The 20,214-nt window shown below is 47.2% G+C and overlaps 1 protein-coding gene across 1 annotated transcript in view; it reads left to right on the top strand.

Annotated features, from left to right (window-relative positions):
- METTL25 (methyltransferase like 25) overlaps positions 1 to 20,214 on the top strand; it is a 580,957-nt gene that overhangs the window by 544,796 nt on the left and 15,947 nt on the right. Inside the window, exon 11 of the mRNA XM_085652969.1 lies at positions 14,104 to 14,175. Coding sequence (XP_085509095.1) covers positions 14,104 to 14,175 — 72 coding nt within the window. The remainder of the gene's footprint in view (positions 1 to 14,103; positions 14,176 to 20,214) is intronic.

Here is a 20,214-nt window from a genome sequence, read left to right as displayed (position 1 = left end):
GTTATCCTACGGGACTTATTTAGACAAGTAACCAACCGTATGTGCAAAACACTAGGGGTGGGCGGAATGTGCATAGTCGTGCTACGCAAAGCTCAGCGAAACAGTAAAAAATCTCCGCGAGCGTGCAGAGTTCCGTGAACACTCAGAATTGCTTGTTCCGCCCGTTCGCGATGCTTTTTTCCTGTTCATGAACGCATTTTGCGTGCTCGGGGGAAATATCTTGCGAACACGCATTTTGAAAAGCGCAAACAAGCAAAAAATTCCACGAAGCTGCAGATCGATTTTGGAAATTCTGTGTTCTAAACGGAGCGCGAAATTACCCAAATTCAGCAAATTCCGCGAGCGGAACGGAATATACCGCCCAGGCCTACAAAGCACCAGCCACCTAATTCAATTCAACCATTGTACATCACTTAATAAAAAGGACACACATTTGTAATGTCTTGTGCCAGATCAGAGTTAAAATGAATGATACTGCACACCTTCTTTGCTAAGACCTTTACTTATTGGACCTTTCTAGTTGAACTTTGACACTAATATGTAAGAGTACTGAGGACAATGACTTGTCCTAATGGACCCAACGAATAGTTTTGGGGTCGAAACTTCAACAGAAATCCATTGGTTAACAAACACAGCTGCGTAAAGTGAATACCTGTGATCTGATAACAGACTTCTGTATAGCTTTTTTTGCAACCGCATTTTAGGTCGCAAAACAATCACAGTTTACCACCCACTTCAAGTAGGTGGTGAACAACTCGCAAACTGGAAAGGGTCTTCAGGGGATCCCTTTGTGAATGGGTGATTACCTGCCCTTAAAAAATGAAACTGAAAAGTTTAACTTTTCTTTTTTAAATGCATCCCATTTTACTTTAAGGAAAACGGGCTGCATTTTTTTTTTAAAACTGCTTTATTGAGAAAGCAGTCACAGACATGGTGGTCTGCTGACCCCAGTGCTAGCCATTGCCAATGGGGTCGCAAATAGCTCTTGCCTCATGAATATTGATGAGACATGCAATTTGCGACCCCATTGGGAATCGCAAACAGTGTCTGAGACACTGTTGTACATTCAGTTTAGTGAGTCGCAAATTGCGAGTAGCAATTCTGCGCAATTTGGACTCGCTAAACTGAATGGTCATACATCTGGCCTTTTATGCCGGCAGCCCACGTTTGGGTCACCTGACCAGGTGTAGTTGGCCTTTGTGTACTTCTTCCAGACAGATAGACACAATAGGGAGACTGGATGTTGGCAGAATGGGCCGTCCTGGCAGGATGAGGGGGTGGAGCTGTACACAGCTCCACTTACACTTCAAAGCATTTGCCTCAGTACACACACAAAGAACTTCATTCTATTCTTTTGTGATCCCAGACCCAGTAGAGCATGGGCAGGGAGGCAGGAAATTCAAACACTCTCTGTGGCGGAAAAGCTCTAGAAGTTACTTTCACTGCAAAGCTAGCACCAGGTATACAATTGGGACCTTCAGACAGCACTCTTCTCTTCACTTCTGGACCTGCAGAAGACTCTCAGAGGACTGCCCTACTCCCTTTGTCTGCTGTATACTTCAGAGGACTGCCCTGTTGCACCAAAAAGACTGCCCTGCTGTCAGAAGCCTGGCTTGTGGCCTCAGAAGACTGCCCTGCTCCTTTTGACATGCTTTTCTGCTTGAACCCAGGACCAACAGAGTGACTTCAAGAGCTAGTTGGCTGACCTCCTGATCAGAGCCTCAGGGACAGAAATGGCTCTAACCAGCTTGAGCCCACAACTGGACCCATCCTGAGTGAGTCCTGTCCCTCCAAGTGGTTCCCCTCCAGTACTGGATCCCTGGAAGTGGTACTCTTTGTGTCCATATGGCCCAAATCCAAAACTTGGGACTTAGAAAATGTTCTTCCAGAAGGTGCTCTTCGTCCTACCTATTTGCCAATATGCCCAAGGTGCATTTACAGTCAGCCTGACTTCACTGTAGCTCCTGATACGTTCTTCTCCACAGCCGCAAATCCTATTCAGCTGCTCCTCTTTGAAAGGTGTACATGGCCTCATTGAGCCCTCCTTTGTTAGAGCCTGCAGCTCTGTCCTGCTGGACAAAAAAGAGATTAAGTCCAAATGTAGAAATCTTCTCCGCAACTTCGTCCAGGGACCCGGACACCAACGACTGCCTTGCCTGACTGAAGTTTACCTTCTCAATATATTTTTCCTCAAAATTTCTAAGTCCGAGTCCAATGGTAACTGACCAGGTTGAATCTACCGCATACATCTGAACAGTGCTCCATTGTGATCGACCATAACTATCGACTTTGCCTCGGTCCCAAGTGACTAGATGCCCGCAGTTGGCGCTTTGATCTTTTAGGCACTAGATTGTACTAAAAACTTTAAAAATTCATAGTTCTGGATCCAATGATTGGATGTTTGTCATTTTGGTGTCAATAATTTGTTACATTTTCCTTTATTTTTCTGAATTAGTGTGGAATGTTACTTGTGTTGTGTTTTCACTTTATTACTCTTCAAGTGCTGCATAAATACTTTACATATTGCCTCTAACTTAAGTCTGACTGCTTTGTGCCATGCTACCAGATGGTTAAGCACAGGTTAATTTAGTGACTTTTTGTAGATCCCCCTGACAAGGGTAGTGACTGTTGCTTGTGAAGTCCTCAACCAACAACCTAATTTTTCACAATAGCATGAAAAGTGTACAATGAACAATAAGAAAAAGATGTAAAAATGCACTCAGGTGGAGATTTAAAATTCCACCCATACGTCTACACTTTTTCTTGAATGGAGTTCACTGATTATAGTAGATGCTCAAAATGCACAGTTTGCTTGACTGCTGGACATTGGAAAGAAATGCATGTATTTGGGGAACAGAATTCTGCTAAACACCAGACCGTTGGTAATCCCATCCACCCAAATGATACTAACTCACTTTTTGTCAACAGGAAAAGGGAAATAATCTGCACTAGTCAGGTATATTTGTAATTGTTATTGCTTTTATCTGTAATACACAAAAGGCTGTGACAACCATACATTTATTTAAATTTAAATAAACAAAAATAAACTCCCTTCTATTGCACGACCTTTACGTTAATGATCCATTGACAATGTGTTGCTTGATCTGATAGAGGCTTCTAGCTGCAGATTCCTTACCTTAGATTTAGCCTCAGGCATTTTTCGTGAACAGTACCCCTGCCTGCTGGTAGTTGCCGTAGTTCGGCCCCGCCTGGCGTAGTTGATGTCGTCCATGCTGAAAGTTACTTTTGAGGTGTCAATAATAGGTGCCACCCAGGCGCGCTGATGTCTTTTTTCTTTCCGTGCCAGCCAGTGTGGATCCGGGAAGTGCTACACCCTAGTCACTTTTCGACTAGTTTTTTTTAAACGTTTTGTCGAAGTCTTTTTTGAGGTTTATCTTCTGATGTGGCAGGGATGTCATCGAAGAAGGCTAGCTTCAAGCCCTGTGGCGCCTGTCACTGACAGATGTCAGTTACGGATCTGCACCTTTTATGCCTCTGGAGCCTTGAGCTGGATCACTACCTGATGGACTGCCCCTCCATGCGCCTGAAGGCCTCGAGGAGACGATCCCTCAAGCTTATGGTGACTCGACATGCGACATCACGACGATCATGGTCACGGTTGAGATGAAGGTCCCGGAAGCAGTTGTGGAGATCGAGGTCATCATCACATTCAAAGTTGTTGAGCCATTCCAAGTCCCAGAAGAAGAAGAAGACTAAGCATGGTTCGACTTTACCTCGTCCGACGAGATGTGGGATTGTCGCATCTCGAGGCCTGGCTCTGTGGTTGAGCCTGCGTCTGGGTCACCTCCGCACCTGCCTGAGTTTCTGGGAGCCTTAGAGACCCCCGCCCAATTGAATGAATTTTAAAAGGCCATGCACCTCATCTTTGGGCAGCCCATTCCCTCTAGTTCGCCTTGGTGCCCTGCAGGTTTGGGAGGGGCCCCTTATGGATCCACGTCTGTGCCTCCGGTGCCAGTCAGACCCCAAGGATCCACAGATGGATCGGATTGGCACCAGTCGTACCATCTCGACCTTCCCCAAAGCCGATCTTAGCGCTCCGGGTGTCGCTCACCGGCAACGTCATCTCCATTCTAATCTCTGACTCTGACACATAGTCGCAGAGAGTTCATTCGCCGCCAGCACCAATTGGAGCCATGCCTTCCAGGCTGGAGCCTGAGCCTTATTCGTATGGGCTAGGTCTCGGGGAGGATTGAGAAGGGTCACGTCAGATGGCCCATACACCACACTATGTTGATGTAAATGATAAGGCTTGGTCAATCTTGGTTAGGTAACCCATTGGAGCTTTTCGAGGGATTCGGTTCCCTCATCCTCCTGGATCCTCCTTCTTTAGATGGGATACCTGGCTCCTTTTCATTCCTAGGATATTAATCCTCACCCGAGGACTACGGTACCCCATTCACCAGTTGGGACTAACAGTACTTTGTTTTTCTTCTGTCCTGAAGAGGCCTGCAGTTTCTTGGCCAGATCGCGTTTATACTTCTAATGGAGGAGTCGCTATAATTTTCATTCATTTTCAAAGACATTTTGATACACATCCAAGAATTTAAAGGGCACAATTGCTCCTTACGTGTGGACAATCCACAGACTATCTCCACCATGGACTGTGTAAAAAGCAAAGAACACAACCATATTTGATAGAAACAACTGGAAGAGTGAAGAAAATAACTTCCTAGTTGATACATTTGGTGTTGAACTTCTGATATATGTTTTATGTATGTGCAACTTTGTGGGTTGAGTGTCCCACATGTTTTGCCTATTTCATTTATTTGTGTATGTTTAATGTGCTTTGCAACATTGTAGAACCCAGGTGCCCACTCCAGGAGTGAAAGATTATAAGCTTATCAAAAATGTTGAAATAATTTCGCAGATAGTGCTGGTGATTAATTTGTGTAATCATTAGATAACTAGCGACATAAGAATTTGTTCCTAGGTACTGCGAGGTGATTAGCAATAACCCCTATAATTTGCTGCCAACGCTTCCAGAAGCAGCCCCGGCCATGTTCTCTCAGTCTATTGCCTATGGGAGGGATGCAGCGAAGTTCACCATTCGTTGTGGACTTGACACCACCGACTCACTAGGCAGAACGGTTTTGTAGACAGTGGCCCTGCGATACCACGCCTGGTTGAGAACGACTGATGTTTCTGGGGATGTCCAATCCTCACTGGTGTACATGCCCTTTGATGGCTTCCGTCTCTTCTGAGCCAAGGCGGATTACAGAGCTTGAGCCCTTTAAGGACAGCAGGATACGCCCAGGTCCATGGGCCTTTCTATGGCCTCTTGTCACCCTCAATCCACCTTTCGCTCCTTTCGTTGCCACGGAAGGGGTATACAACCGCGTCTTTACCCACCCACCCACCCATCGCTGCATGCAATATTTCCAGCCTCAGCGTGGCCGCGGTTCCTACCCGCACTGTGGGTCGGGTGGCCAGCGGTCTGGTCAGTCCACCAAGCCCCCTGCGGCCGCGGCCTCCAAACCCTCCTAATCAGCTCACTTATTGTCATATGCAAAAAGAACTATTGATGGACAGAATGCAGAACAATGTCATACATTCACCCCAGTACAGAGATCTGGGCCTAAATCCATCGTTTTTTTGCTCACCATGCCATTCCAGTTTGGACCCAGCCATGTGCAAATCAGTCTTGACCCTGTGCCCTATGGGAACAGTCCAGCCCGAACTGCCAGGCCAGGTCCTCCCTGGACCGGAAACAAGCATCCTAGGACCGGTTTCGGGATTTCACCCCTCTTCAGCCAGGATAGCTTGATTCCAGTGGCATGGAGAGCACGGGACTCACGTCTGAGCATACCCGTCCCACTCGGGGTGACAAATGCAAAAAGAACTATTGATGGACAGAATGCAGAACAATGTCATACATTCACCCCAGTACAGAGATCTGGGCCTAAATCCATCGTTTTTTGCTCACCATGCCATTCCAGTTTGGACCCAGCCATGTGCAAATCAGTCTTGACCCTGTGCCCTATGGGAACAGTCCAGCCCGAACTGCCAGGCCAGGTCCTCCCTGGAACGGAAACAAGCATCCTAGGACCGGTTTCGGGGTTTCACCCCTCTTCAGCCAGGATAGCTTGATTCCAGTGGCATGGAGAGCACGGGACTCACGTCTGAGCATACCCGTCCCACTCGGGGTGACAAATGCAAAAAGAACTATTGATGGACAGAATGCAGAACAATGTCATACATTCACTCCAGTACAGAGATCTGGGCCTAAATCCATCGTTTTTTTGCTCACCATGCTATTCCAGTTTGGACCCAGCCATGTGCAAATCAGTCTTGACCCTGTGCCCTATGGGAACAGTCCAGCCCGAACTGCCAGGCCAGGTCCTCCCTGGAACGGAAACAAGCATCCTAGGACCGGTTTCGGTGTTTCACCCCTCTTCAGCCAGGATAGCTTGATTCCAGTGGCATGGAGAGCACGGGACTCACGTCTGAGCATACCCGTCCCACTCGGGGTGACAAATGCAAAAAGAACTATTGATGGACAGAATGCAGAACAATGTCATACATTCACCCCAGTACAGAGATCTGGGCCTAAATCCATTGTTTTTTTGCTCACCATGCCATTCCAGTTTGGACCCAGCCATGTGCAAATCAGTCTTGACCCTGTGCCCTATGGGAACAGTCCAGCCCGAACTGCCAGGCCAGGTCCTCCCTGGACCGGAAACAAGCATCCTAGGATCGGTTTCGGGGTTTCACCCCTCTTCAGCCAGGATAGCTTGATTCCAGTGGCATGGAGAGCACGGGACTCACGTCTGAGCATACCCGTCCCACTCGGGGTGACAAATGCAAAAAGAACTATTGATGGACAGAATGCAGAACAATGTCATACATTCACCCCAGTACAGAGATCTGGGCCTAAATCCATCGTTTGTTTGCTCACCATGCCATTCCAGTTTGGACCCAGCCATGTGCAAATCAGTCTTGACCCTGTGCCCTATGGGAACAGCCCAGCCCGAACTGCCAGGCCAGGTCCTCCCTGGACCGGAAACAAGCATCCTAGGACCGGTTTCGGGGTTTCACCCCTCTTCAGCCAGGATAGCTTGATTCCAGTGGCATGGAGAGCACGGGACTCACGTCTGAGCATACCCGTCCCACTCGGGGTGACAAATGCAAAAAGAACTATTGATGGACAGAATGCAGAATAATGTCATACATTCACCCCAGTACAGAGATCTGGGCCTAAATCCATCGTTTTTTTGCTCACCATGCCATTCCAGTTTGGACCCAGCCATGTGCAAATCAGTCTTGACCCTGTGCCCTATGGGAACAGTCCAGCCCGAACTGCCAGGCCAGGTCCTCCCTGGACCGGAAACAAGCATCCTAGGACCGGTTTCGGGGTTTCACCCCTCTTCAACCAGGATAGCTTGATTCCAGTGGCATGGAGAGCACGGGACTCACGTCTGAGCATACCCGTCCCACTCGGGGTGACAAATACAAAAAGAACTATTGATGGACAGAATGCAGAACAATGTCATACATTCACCCCAGTACAGAGATCAGGGCCTAAATCCATCGTTTTTTTGCTCACCATGCCATTCCAGTTTGGACCCAGCCATGTGCAAATCAGTCTTGACCCTGTGCCCTATGGGAACAGTCCAGCCCGAACTGCCAGGCCAGGTGCCAGGATCCTCCACATCCTGCCCCGCTAGCAGAGCATACCACCAGGCAGGTGAGTTTTGCAGATTGTCTGAAGGGGCTACTCCCTCCTCTTTGAGGCTACCTGTAGGATGCTGGCTCTCTATACAGTGCACAAAAGAGAAGTATACTATGCAGAGAGTCCAGTGATTCCCCAGTTGGTTGACAGAGGCAAAAGTAGATAATACTAACGCTCTAGCAACAGTTAGGCTTATCAGAGGGTAGTGCTAAGCATTTGTTTCTCACAGAGACAATACATGAAACACATACTCAAAGAATAAATCCAAGACCAATTTAGAAAAATAACAATTCCTTTTATATATATTTTCAAACCAAGATCTACGTTCAAAGGTAAGTACTGTATTTCTAATGAGTTCTCAAAGATAAACAAATAGTTAAAAGCTGTGCGCAGTTATGCAACAATTCATCAGGTGCGTCACAAATTCCTCTGGGAGCAGGGAGTTGGTAGAGTTGGTAGCTGGCGTGCTAAAGGGAAGGGGGGCCCTCTAAAGACAGGCAGCACAGTGGGACTTGCGAGTAAAGTCAGAGATCCCCCAAACGGGGGCTCAGGCCATAAGGGCATAAGGGACAAGGGAGCACAACTGGTTTGTCGTTACCGATGATGGGAGGGCTGGGTGAAGAGCAGGTTCGTTGGCCTGCCCCAGTGTGTAAAGGTGCTCATCGAGGTCAGGGACCAACAGCTGACGCGGCAAATTCAGGACTACCAGGCCACTCTCGAAGCGGATCTCAAGAGTCTTGATTTCCCTCAGCGACTGCTGGGCTCTGGTACAGTTGGAGTCCTGATTGGACTCTTCGATGTCTGTCTTGGTTGCAGGGCATCCAGTACCCTGAGTATTGGTACTGCACAGCTTCAGTAGATTCTGGTGCCTCCATACTCTATGGGGAGTTAGATCTGACCTTCCAGAGCACAAGTAACTCTTCTTGGTCAGTTGCTGCGCTGGTCAGGCCAGGGAACTGCAAGTCTGTGGACAGGACTCTGTGGTTTCGGGGCCTGCGTTCTGCACGGGAGTAGCGTCTCAGCTCTAAGGGTGTTCTTGGACAGTTAGGGATGGCTGATAGTCCTCTGGGTTCTTAGAGGGAGCACAGCAGCTGGACGAGACAGCTCACCTTGATTGCCGAGTCTTGAAGCGGCAGGCAGAGGTTTGTGCCAAAACTCCGCAGCAGGCACTCAGTTCTTGGGTTCAGCAGCTCTTCTTTGTCCTCTTCATTTTCAGGTCTGTCGAATTTGCAGATTCTGGGTCGAGGAGTGCCACCCAAATACACAATTTATGGACATTAAGGGGAGTACCAGGTAGTAGCCAATGGGCTACCTATCTTTGGGGTGACTACATCCTCTATATGATCACTTCCTCTGGCAAGTGGGCATAACCCTGACCCTAATAGGCTAATTCTCTTCAACACAAGAAGGAGGATTCTAAAAAGTGGGGTCCACATAAGCTGCCTCACTTTAGGGGTGGTCCTGGCTAGGTGGGGCACACCTCCTAGTCTAACTAACTTTCTCGCCTGTCTTCCTGCCAAAAAGTGGGGATAGAACAGGGGAGTTGGCATCTTTGACTAGCTGGAGAGGCATGGGTTGCATTTCAAAGGCAGCGTAGTCTTTGAAGCTTCGCGCTCTGGAAGGCAGTTCCTGCTTGTACGAGGTGTGAACACCTCCGCCCGGAGCAGGTTTTGGTCCCAGCCTCTGAGGGTGAAGGCTAGTGGTGGAAGGCTCTTCGAGACCAGTCAATCAACACATTAGTAGTGGGTACGTTTTCAGGGGGCACCTCTAAGGTGCCCAACACCTTACTGTACAGTGAAGCCATCATGTAGCTGACGATCTCGTAATGATGAGTGTCCAGCCCATGTTATGGCTTCTCTGTGCACTGGTAATATCTAAGGATGAACTTAGATATCACCGGAGCATATCTACTCTCGCAGATATGCCCTCACACGGGATTAGTGCACCCTGCCTTAGGGCTGTAAGGCCTGCCGTGGGGGTGTCTTACCTATGCCACATGTAGTGCTGGCAGGCATGGCATGCAGAGATGTGTGCCACATCAACTCTTTTGTTTTCTCTGCACCAAGATACGCATGCTGCAATGGCAGTTTGCATGAGTTTGGTGAGGGGTCCCTTCGGGAGGCAGAATTCGTGCTGCAGCCCTTAGGGACCCTCATTAATTCCATTGCCTTAGGTACAATGGGTACCACTTACTAGGGATCCTAAAGGGGTGCTAATTGTGGAACAATCGTACAGTTTAGGGAGAGAGCACTGGTGCTGGGGACTTGGTTAGCTGGGACCCATAACACTCTCAGTCAAAGTTGCACCAGATATCAGGCAAAAGGCAGGGGGGTGTACTGCAACAAAAACCCAGTTTCCTATTTGATCCCCTCCCTCCATGCCACCCACTTATGACTGTCTGATGGAGGACCACCTATCTTTGCCAGGAAATGACGACTCTTTTGGCCAAAGGTGCCATAGAGAGAGTGCTGGTGCCAGAAGTGGGTTGTGGTTGCTATTTCTGCTACTTTTTGGTGCCCAAGAAGGATGGAGGCCTTAGTCTATCCTCAACCTATACTCTCTGTTTCTTCCTCCTCTAGGAGAATTTCAAGATGCTAACTCTTGTTCATGTGCTATCTGCCCTGGAGACTGGATGGTAGCATTGTACTTACAGGACGCCTACTTTCACATTCCAATCCTGCCTGCCCGAAGGCGTTACCTGCAGTTCACGATGTGCCACAAGCATTTTCAGTTTACTGTGCTCCCTTTTGGCCTCACCAGTAAACCTTATGTGTTCACAAAGGTGATGGCGGTGGTTTCAGGTTCACTACGGAGATAAGGGATGCCAGTCTTCTCCTATCATGACGACTAGCTGTTGAAGGTGGGCTTGCCCCAGGCTGGTATTTCCGACCACCAGACTACGGCGGACCTCCTGCATTCACTGGGGTTCACTTTCAACGTGCTGAAGTCAAACCTGTCTCCCTCTCAGACACCCCCTTTCTACAGAGATTTTCTGGGCACGGTGCAGTTTCGGGCCTAGCCTCTCGAACAGCTAGTCCAGGATATTCGAGCTATGATACCAATGTTTCAGCCTCTATCCTGGATTTCAATGAGACTGACTCTGAGACTGCTAGGCCTCATGGCCTCCTGCATCCTGCTTGTGGCACATGCCCGTTGGTTTATGAGGGCAATGCAGTTGGACCTGAAGTTCCAGTGGGTGCAGGATCAAGAGAATCTCTGTGGCATGGTCCAGATCTCAGAGGGAGCTGCAAAGGACATGCAGTGATGGCTTATAAATTGCTCCCTTCCACAATCAAATCTGACAGTATTGACAGATAGGTCACTCCTGGGATGGAGCGGCCATCTGGGAGAGGTGGAGATCAGAGGACTCTGGTCTCCGGCGAATCCGGCCTCCACATCAGCATGTTGGAGCTCTGAGTGATCCGATTCTCATTGGAAACCTTTCACCCCCCATCTAGGGAAAGCTAGTGCAAGTGTTCACAGACAACACCACCGCCATGTGGTGCTGCAACAAGCAGAGCGGGGAGTGATCGTGGACCCTTTGTCAAGAGGCCCTGTGTCCCTGGACATGGCTGGAACAGCAGAGTATATCCCTGGTGGTTAACCATCTGGCGGGTTCTCTGAATGCCAGAGCAGACAAACTCAGCCGAAGTTGCCTAGCGGATCACTGATGGTGTCTCCATCAGGAGGTGTTGCAAGGTCTCTTCCAGCAGTGGGGTGGGCCATGGGTAAATTTGTTCTTCGCCGCAGAGAACGCGCAATGTCAGCAGTTCTTCACTGTAGAGAGCACACAATGTCACAGTTCTGCATGCTGAATCTTCAGACGCATACAAAATTAACAATTGGTTCTGTCGGGTGTAGATTATTTCTTAAAACATTAAACCAGTCATTGGTTAATTCACATGGAAGACAAATTATCGTAGACAACACACATAGAGACCAAAAAGGGTATTCAAAAGTTTTATAAATTACGTCATTTATAAATACCCACATTAATTTGCATGGCTGTCAAGACAAAAAGTGAGCTGTAATTTGTGACAAAGTGACATGTGGTGCTCAGTGCTGTGGTGAGGGTGTGTAATATATACAAGGTGACTTTCGTGGTATTGTCGTTTTCAAAAGGCCAGAAAAACACAGATATTTGAATAGTTCTGCAGACTGAATAAGTAGGTCTTTATACAGAGTCTTTCAACTGGTCCAGGGGATATGTCGACGTTTCAACCCAAGGGGGCATTACTGTCTTAGTCAATGCGGGTCTTCATCAGGACAGGGACAATAGGGACAGCCTATGAGATAGTAATGGTTATGGTCAGGTGTGTTGAAGTAGAAGAAGCTAAGACTAATCAAGGCAGGTAAGGTGGAAGACTCACCTAACGGTGCCCAATGCGATTCAGGGGGTGTGTTATGTCTCTTTACCACGAAAGTCACCTTGTATATATTACGCACCCTCACCACAGCACTGAGCACCACATGTCACTTTGTCACAAATTACAGCTCACTTTTTGTCTTGACAGCCATGCAAATTAATGTGGGTATTTATAAATGACGTAATTTATAAAACTTTTGAATACCCTTTTTGGTCTCTGTGTGTTGTTTACGATAATTTGTCTTCCATGTGAATTAACCAATGACTGGTTTAATGTTTTAAGAAATAATCTACACCCGACAGAACCAATTGTTAATTTTGTATATGATTGCCCAGGTTCTGAGGGATACTGGGTTACCCCATTGTTACTATAATCGAATCTTCTGTCGCAGCAGCAGGAGAGGGTTCTCCACCCGAACCTGTCAATGCTCCGTCTTCTTGCGTGGAGATGGAGCGCTGACCGTTTATAACCTTCAACACTGAGTCTGTAATGTTATCTTGGCAGCCAGGTATCCGCTACCAAAAAACTTTACACCTGCCGTTGGGCTAAATGTGTGGCATGGTGTTCAGAGAGATTCTTTGATCCACTTTCTGCCCCCCCTTTCTCAGGTGGTCCTGTTTGTTCTATCCCTTGCACAGCACGGCTCTGCTCTGGGCACTGTAATGGGATATCTATCTGCAACTTCTGCTTTTCTTCGGTTGCCGTCCAACCTTTCCTTTTTCAGTCCCCTATTCTCCATAGGTTTTTGAAAGGTTTGCAACATATGCTCCTCCCACTCCTTTTGTTATGCCCCAGTGGGATCTCAATCTCATCCTCACCTTCCTTATGAGCGCTCCCTTTGAACCTCTGCACAATTGTACACTCAGGCTCTTTACCCTCAAGAAGGCCTTTCTCGTGGCGAAAACATCTGCCCGGAGGGTCAGTGAGCTTCAGGCCTTTTCTTTCAAGCCTCCTTATCTTAATATCTATCAGACAAACTAGTGCTTCATGCGAGAGTTCCCTTTCTTCCGAAAGTGGTCACTCCACTTCACATAGGCCAAACCATCACCCTACTTTTTACGCTCCGCCTCACTCCTCAAAGGAAGAGGAATGATTTCACAGTCTGGACCTAAAGAGAGCCTTTTCATTCTACCTTGACCACATGAAAGAGTTCCGGGTGGACGATCAACTCTTCATGGGGGTATGTTGGAGCATGGAAAGGACAGGCCATGCCAGAGCTAAAGCTGCAAAAACTGTGTTAGCTAGTGGAGTTCCAGTCCTGCATGTCTGCCAGTCAGGAACATGGGCAACATTGCACAAGTTCACCAAACATTACTGTCTGGACAGTCAGGTCTGTAGAGATGAGCATTTTACTTGTTCGGTGCTGCAGGACTTACTCGTGTGAAATTTGACTGGAGACCCACCTAAGCAGTGGTATTGTTTGGGTATCTATTCTAAGGTAAGGAATCTGTGGCTAGAAGTTTTTTACAGATGAACAAGTTACTTACCTTTGGTAACTCCTTATCTGGTAGGGACTATATCTAGCTGCAGATTCTTTACTAACCCACCCATCCTCCCCGCTCTACAAACGTATTTCTAATGACAGGGCATTTCCCTTTCAGGGCCCTAGTTTTCCACACCAGTGGTCAGTGTACTTCGTAGCTCATTACTTTTGGCGCAGAAAGTCGCAAAAAGTAACTAATGTTAGTGCACCTTGGTGGCGCCTACATAGGCACCTCGAATATCACTTTGGGCACGGACGACACCACGCGGAGCCGAACAACGCCACCTACCGGCAAGCAGTAGTGCTGCTCAGAATTTTTTTCCAGATGCAGTCTGATGCCTGGGAATAATTCTAAAGAAAGGAATCTGCAGCTAGATAGATTCTCTACCGGATAAGGCATTATTGCAGGTAAGTAGCTTGGTCATCAGGGAGTATCCATTTTAAATATGTGCTTCCCACCCATTTTAACTTCACATTGAACCTGCGAAATGATAAAATAAGCATTTTTTATGAAAACAACCTCTCAAATAACAATACTGTTTTTTGTATCAAATCCTTTACAGCTGAGAGTTGTTCTGTCTCCTTGTATTGAGGCGCTAATACTTCTCGACCGACTGTGCTATCTGAGAGAGCAGGTATGTTTACATAGTAATTTTTGAAGGGTAACAGGGTGAATAGTCATAATAAATTTGCTGTCGTTCTTTTGCTCCGTTTTACAAGGTATGAATTGCAAACCATTTCTTAAAAGTAATGTATCATAGATAAACATCTGTGATTTGTGTATATTGCGATTTGTTATTTAAAATTGTGTCAGGCATAGTCATAGAAATCTATGCAAGCAGTAAATTCCCATGAGTAATCTTCATTTAATAAATTATTTTTGTAGGTGTCACTTTGCACATATGTAGTACCTTTAGTTGCAATGCCAATTTGCACATTCAAAATGATTTTTGCCAGCAAGAAAATAGTTTTACTGATGGCAAAAGCCTTTATCCTACATCTCTATCAGCTATTGGGACATTCCACTTCCATTCTGTTACAAAGTCACCCTTTTTGGCCTGTTCACCCCATTGTTTTTTTTTTTAGTTTTTTTTTTAAAACCTTTATTGACAGTTCAATAAGAACAAGTATGGGCCTACAACCCCCCGGGGCCGGCCGCTAAGCAATCAGAGCAATAACGACAAGTATAAACACAGGCAGCACTTCGGGGAGCAAAATCATACTGCTAATACTGTGAACAGCGTAAGTAGGGCACCAGGAGAAAGAGGTTTTCATTTTATGATGAAACAAAGCAAGAAGATCAGGTGACAAGCAATTTTAAAACAACGATCACGGATATGCAGAGTAATGAACGTTAGCGATTTACAGCAATCTATTCGGTCAATGGCGCAAACACAAGAACATCAGGATGGGGAAAAACATAGTATACAGTTGCGCCCGCAGTCCCCCGCCAGAACTCCCCAAGAACCCCCCGGAAGTTGTGAACACATGGAACGGCAACGAGGCATAGCAAAAGGAGGTGTATCACGCTGATCCTAGAAAAAGAAAAACAAAAAAGAATCAGAGAAGAAAAAGGAGGCCATGGAAAAAAGATGAAAGAATACAGAATCCCCTCCCCCAACCCCCCACCCTGCACCTCTGCAGATGAGTACGGCCCCCCCCCCCCAGCAGTGTGCCTGTCGCCCTGGAACCAGACCCGAAATGTAGGAGAATAGGGAAAAAGAAGTAGGAAAGGACCCCCACCAGACGGGGGGGTAGAGAAAGTATTTATAAACTGGAGGAGGGCCTTCATAACAGACCCCCAGCTTCTCCCGCACGGTAAGGTTCCCCTAAAGTGAACAAGGAACAGCACAAAAACAATCTTCTCAAACCACGATGGGGAGCATTATGCACCTATTGTGCCAGTAGCCATGTCAGGAGAGCACACCACCCCAAGCCCGCCCGTCCACTAGGCGACCACCCCCGAGGGGCCAGCCTCAGCCCTGACCACTCTGTGGAATTCTGCCCATGCCAACCCCTCGACCCAGCACCATACCCAATGTTTCTAGGCAGAGGAATGTCCAACAACGACAGAAAAGCGACGCACACAGGCGGGGTGGAAGTCTCTGAGCATCAACACAGTCCGCCGCGTGAGGAAACAGGCTTCCCAGTGCTGCCCCAGGATCTGCACTGCACGCAAGGTTCAGGAAGGCAGAAGCAGCCAAAGCAGACAGTAGTTGCTGAAGTTGTCTCTGGGTCGCAGGAGGGCATGCACGGGATGAGGCCACCACATCCCACTCAGGTCCAACGCCTCCGGGACAGATCAGGCCCTCAGAAGGTCGAACACACTGTAGCACACTGGCCGGGGCGTCCAGTCGTGTACTAACCTCAGGGGTGGCCGCCACAGCGTCCTCCTGCGCGCAGTGTGGGTAGACTCTGTGTTCGTGCGGACAGGCGGGCCGCCACTGCCCCAACTCTGACGCCACACCATCGAGCTTACTCCCCAAGATCACGAAACCATGAACCAAGGAGGAGTGAAGAGTACCAAGAGCCTCGAGGAGGTCGCCGTACCCCAGCTCAGCTCTCTGTGATCTCGCCGCCACACTCCCAAAAATCGTACGCTCACAGGCCCGCTGCGGCCCAGCGGACAGGATAGTAGGCTTCATCGACCCAAGATGGCCGCCAAGTATGCCCGACCCTCACCGGGGCCGGGACCCCGGGACAAGCGTTGCGATGTCCACGTCGCGGGTGACCGGGTTCCGGGGGCAGGCAAAAAAAAAAAACTATCCGTGGTCACGGGCAACAGTCGTCCCCACCACGGACCAGCTCCCGTAGAAATCCGGGGGCGGCCCGCAATGATCGGGGCAGGAGACGGACGGCGGCCGGGCAGTTCACCAGCAAGGCAGGGGCAGTCACCGGAGTGTGGTAAATAAAATCTTCTTTACCGGACTGAATTTCATACGGAATCTTAAAATAGCTCAAAAATAACAAGAGGCAGAATCCGTGGTATAAGAGGTTTTCTAAATGGGCTTTATTCCACTCAAAATGGCCGACTCGAGTCGCGGCCTTCAGGTTCCGTCACCACGAGGGTTCAGGAAGTGAAGTACAATACTTTATTGACAGACATGCATTTTTATAATAAGTACATTACAATGAAACGAATGTAGAAGGCGTAACATTTGATAAGAAAAGTGACATAACAGGTACGTAATCGAAACTAGGCGTAATAAGGAATAAAAGAAACATGATTGGTTAGGATTATCAGACATAGGTGGATCTATAAGATAATACTTGGCATAGATGCGCGCGCAGCAGCATGACGTGTGAGTGACGTGCAACTAGGGGGTGAAGGGACTTGACATTTAGCTCTACATGTGGAGACGAGAAGTCTGGGGGTCAAGTCAACCTAATCCCAAATCATATCTAACATCCTATGTTTAAAGAACTATGTTATCCACAAGGAAGGACTCTCGGACAGAATCTAGTCTATACTGACTGTGTGCGTGCACAAACGCCTAAGTGTCTATATGAGATGCGAGAGGCAGAAAACTTTCCATGGCAGCAGGACTATGAATCACTTGCAGGAGGACGGAAAGGCTGAGTCCTTTGCTTGTGAGCTAAAGGAAATGTTTACCTAAATCACTAGACAGGAATGCATCGGCTGAAGAGCAAAATAGATAATTCGAAGGTGAAATACAGCTTCTTGGCAGGCAGGCGAAAACTGGCCGAGGCAGGCACCGTTAGCTGCACAGGGAGTAGGACAAAGTTCATGGATACAGATGCGAGCTCAAGCTGAAGCTGTCAGAGACAGAGAGCAGGGAAACGCTTTGAGGACAGAATCGGGCCTACTTGCCTGAACTGTAAAAATGTAGTAACTTAGCCATATAAAGTCGGTGGCCTTTCATACTTAGGAATCGAATATCCAGCCCATCGATGGCGGATCTGACAGAGAACATGTCGACGGTAGACACACATATATTTGCGTTCTTAGAAACTGGAACTGGAGGGAACATACATGTATTTGTAACATGCATATAGAACCGTTGGGGTCCAAGATAGGGGACATAACTGATCAGGAAAATCCACATTTCCACATTCCCTCCTTGTCCCCTACTTGCCCTTTAAGAGATATCAATCTTCATCATTCCATCGATTTGCTCATGGAGCATCATTTCTTCTTCCTTCTTCTTCCGGCATTTTGAACGAGAACTGTGATATGGAATGCATGATGTGGCACACAGACCACAAATCGCTGGTCCACATTGCAGGCATAAACAACAACTGAAGAGCATAAGAAGGCCAATACCTAGGAAGGATAGAACTCTCCATCCCCAGGCTGATATCACACTCCAAAACCACCCGGACCACGTCCAAGTGCCTGGATTCTCGTGTATCTGGCTCACAATCTTATGAAGGCGTGTTATAGCTTTATATACAGATGGCGAATTTTCTGGTATAAATATGCAGCAGCTGGATCCGATGACCCTGCAAGCTCCGCCCCTATCGGCCAGGATGACGTCAAGGACAAGACGATTCTGGAGAACAACAATTCTCATCACTGATTGTTCCTCTGTCAGATTGCCTAGGGCGGCTATAGTCTCGTTTACTACAGCTTCAAGAGTCTTGGTGAGTCTGCGTATCAGCTTACTATTTGATATGGTACCTATATAGGGAAAGATACCTTTATTGAAATCTACATACTTGTCCCATGCCGTCTCAGTATAATCGACAACTGGGAGATCTCTACGCTCTCTTTTGTGTACTAAATGAACATTTCGATAATAATCAGGGGGAGCTAGAAAAACAGGTGGCAAAAGGAATGCTATGTAACAGGTACCATCCCAATCTAGAGGCAGACGCATATATGCAGTCTGACCACATATAAAGTAAGAATGGCGAGAAGCTCTAAATGAAGATTTACCTTGATCACGATATTCTACTGTAGTAACGCATTGGCTATGGCCCATATGTATGGAACCAACTTTTCTCACACATAATTCACCCTTAACTGGAAATACAGACATAGTGGGCAGAATTAGTTCAACTTCGGTTTTGACATTCAAAATCATAAGATTAGGCGTAAAATTACCTAATTTATACACTTCATTTTCTAAATCAGTTCCTGTTCTACTGGGGTGACCCTCCTTATTAGGGTGACAGACTTTGAATAAAACTAGATTCAGATTTCCCCATATCCAATGTTGTTGATAAACTGCTGTGTCTGGGTCTATGGAATTTAATAAACTAAACCATGCTCCACAGGAGCCATTGTGTGTGAACGGATGTGGAAAGAAAGGCAGAACTCCTTTGTTATTCTGATAGGGAGGGAGTCGGCCACACACCCAACAATTGGTGGCATTACTAGTCTGATGGGAATGATGTAACATACTAATGAAGGTGTTGTTGCGCAGCGCAAGTCTATAGGACAACTCATGTGGGGGTAATTCACTAAAAGAATGTTCATCAGTTATATTGAAAGCACGTTTAGAAACAGGATAATACATATGCAACAATATGCTTGCAGTAACTATTAAAAAACTCAAGAAAAACAAAATTAATAAAGTCACAATACAGTGGCTACGCAGTAATTTACAATAAGCATGTCGTTTCATTATGATTCTGGACTCTACATCATTCAGACCTAAGGGATACATGTCGGGACAGATTCAACCGCTTCACCTTGGAGAGGACTTAAACAATCAAATCGTCCGACAGTTTGGATCTGGACCTGAGTTTCTGCTTATAGAGTTCGGTGCTACTGGCTTCAGCCAAAGGTAGCTTTGAGTCAATGGGGGAAGACACACGGGGAGTACTGTTTGTGTCAGGAGGAAGTCCATGAAATTTCTTTATATGGCTGGAATGCACCCAGCCTTTTCTCCCTTCGATCTTCACAGCTGTTCTGGTTGTCAGCAGGACCAACTTAGGAAGCCTCCACCTTGGCTCCAGTTGGGTTTTCCGATCAAAATTCCTGACGAGAACATAATCGCCGGGAATTACATCATGAGGTTTCACCTCGGTGTTGTCGGGAAAAGCTGCGACTACCTGTGAACGACAAGATTGTAGTGCAGACATCAAGGAAGCCAGGTAATCTGTCAGCATATTACAGTCAACATCAGTTATTTTACGGGGTATAGGCGTCCCCCACATATTCGGTGGTCTACCAAAGATCACCTCATAAGGTGATAGCCCTGTTCGAGAGTGTGCTACCATCCTCATGTAAAATAGCGCAACTGGTAAAGCTACTATCCAGTCCACACCTTTTTCCTGACATATTTTAGACAGTCTGATTTTTAAAAGTTGATTATGTCGTTCCACGAGACCTGCTGCCTCGGGGTGTCGGACACAGTGGAATTTCCACTGATATCCCAACAAAAGCGAGACATGTTTCATTAATTCGGAGGAGAAAGGCTGGCCGTTATCTGAATATACAACACGTGGTAAACCGTACCGTGGGAAGAATTCTCGAACTAGCTGCTTGGCAGTAGTCGGGGCAGTGTAATCTGATACGGGATACGCCTCTGTCCAACGGGAGAGAGCGCAGACAACTACGAGAACATATTTGAATCCTCGACAACGTTCCATCTGAATATAATCCATCTGGAGGACTTCAAAAGGATGGTCAGGAGGCTGAAATCCACCCTGCTCTACGGGAACACTCTTTCCTGGATTAAACTGACAACATATCATACAGGTAC

This window comes from Triturus cristatus, chromosome 4_1, assembly GCF_964204655.1.
Source record: "Triturus cristatus chromosome 4_1, aTriCri1.1, whole genome shotgun sequence".
Taxonomy (NCBI): Eukaryota; Metazoa; Chordata; class Amphibia; order Caudata; family Salamandridae; genus Triturus; species Triturus cristatus.
This window is presented reverse-complemented; position numbering and strand designations above follow the sequence as displayed.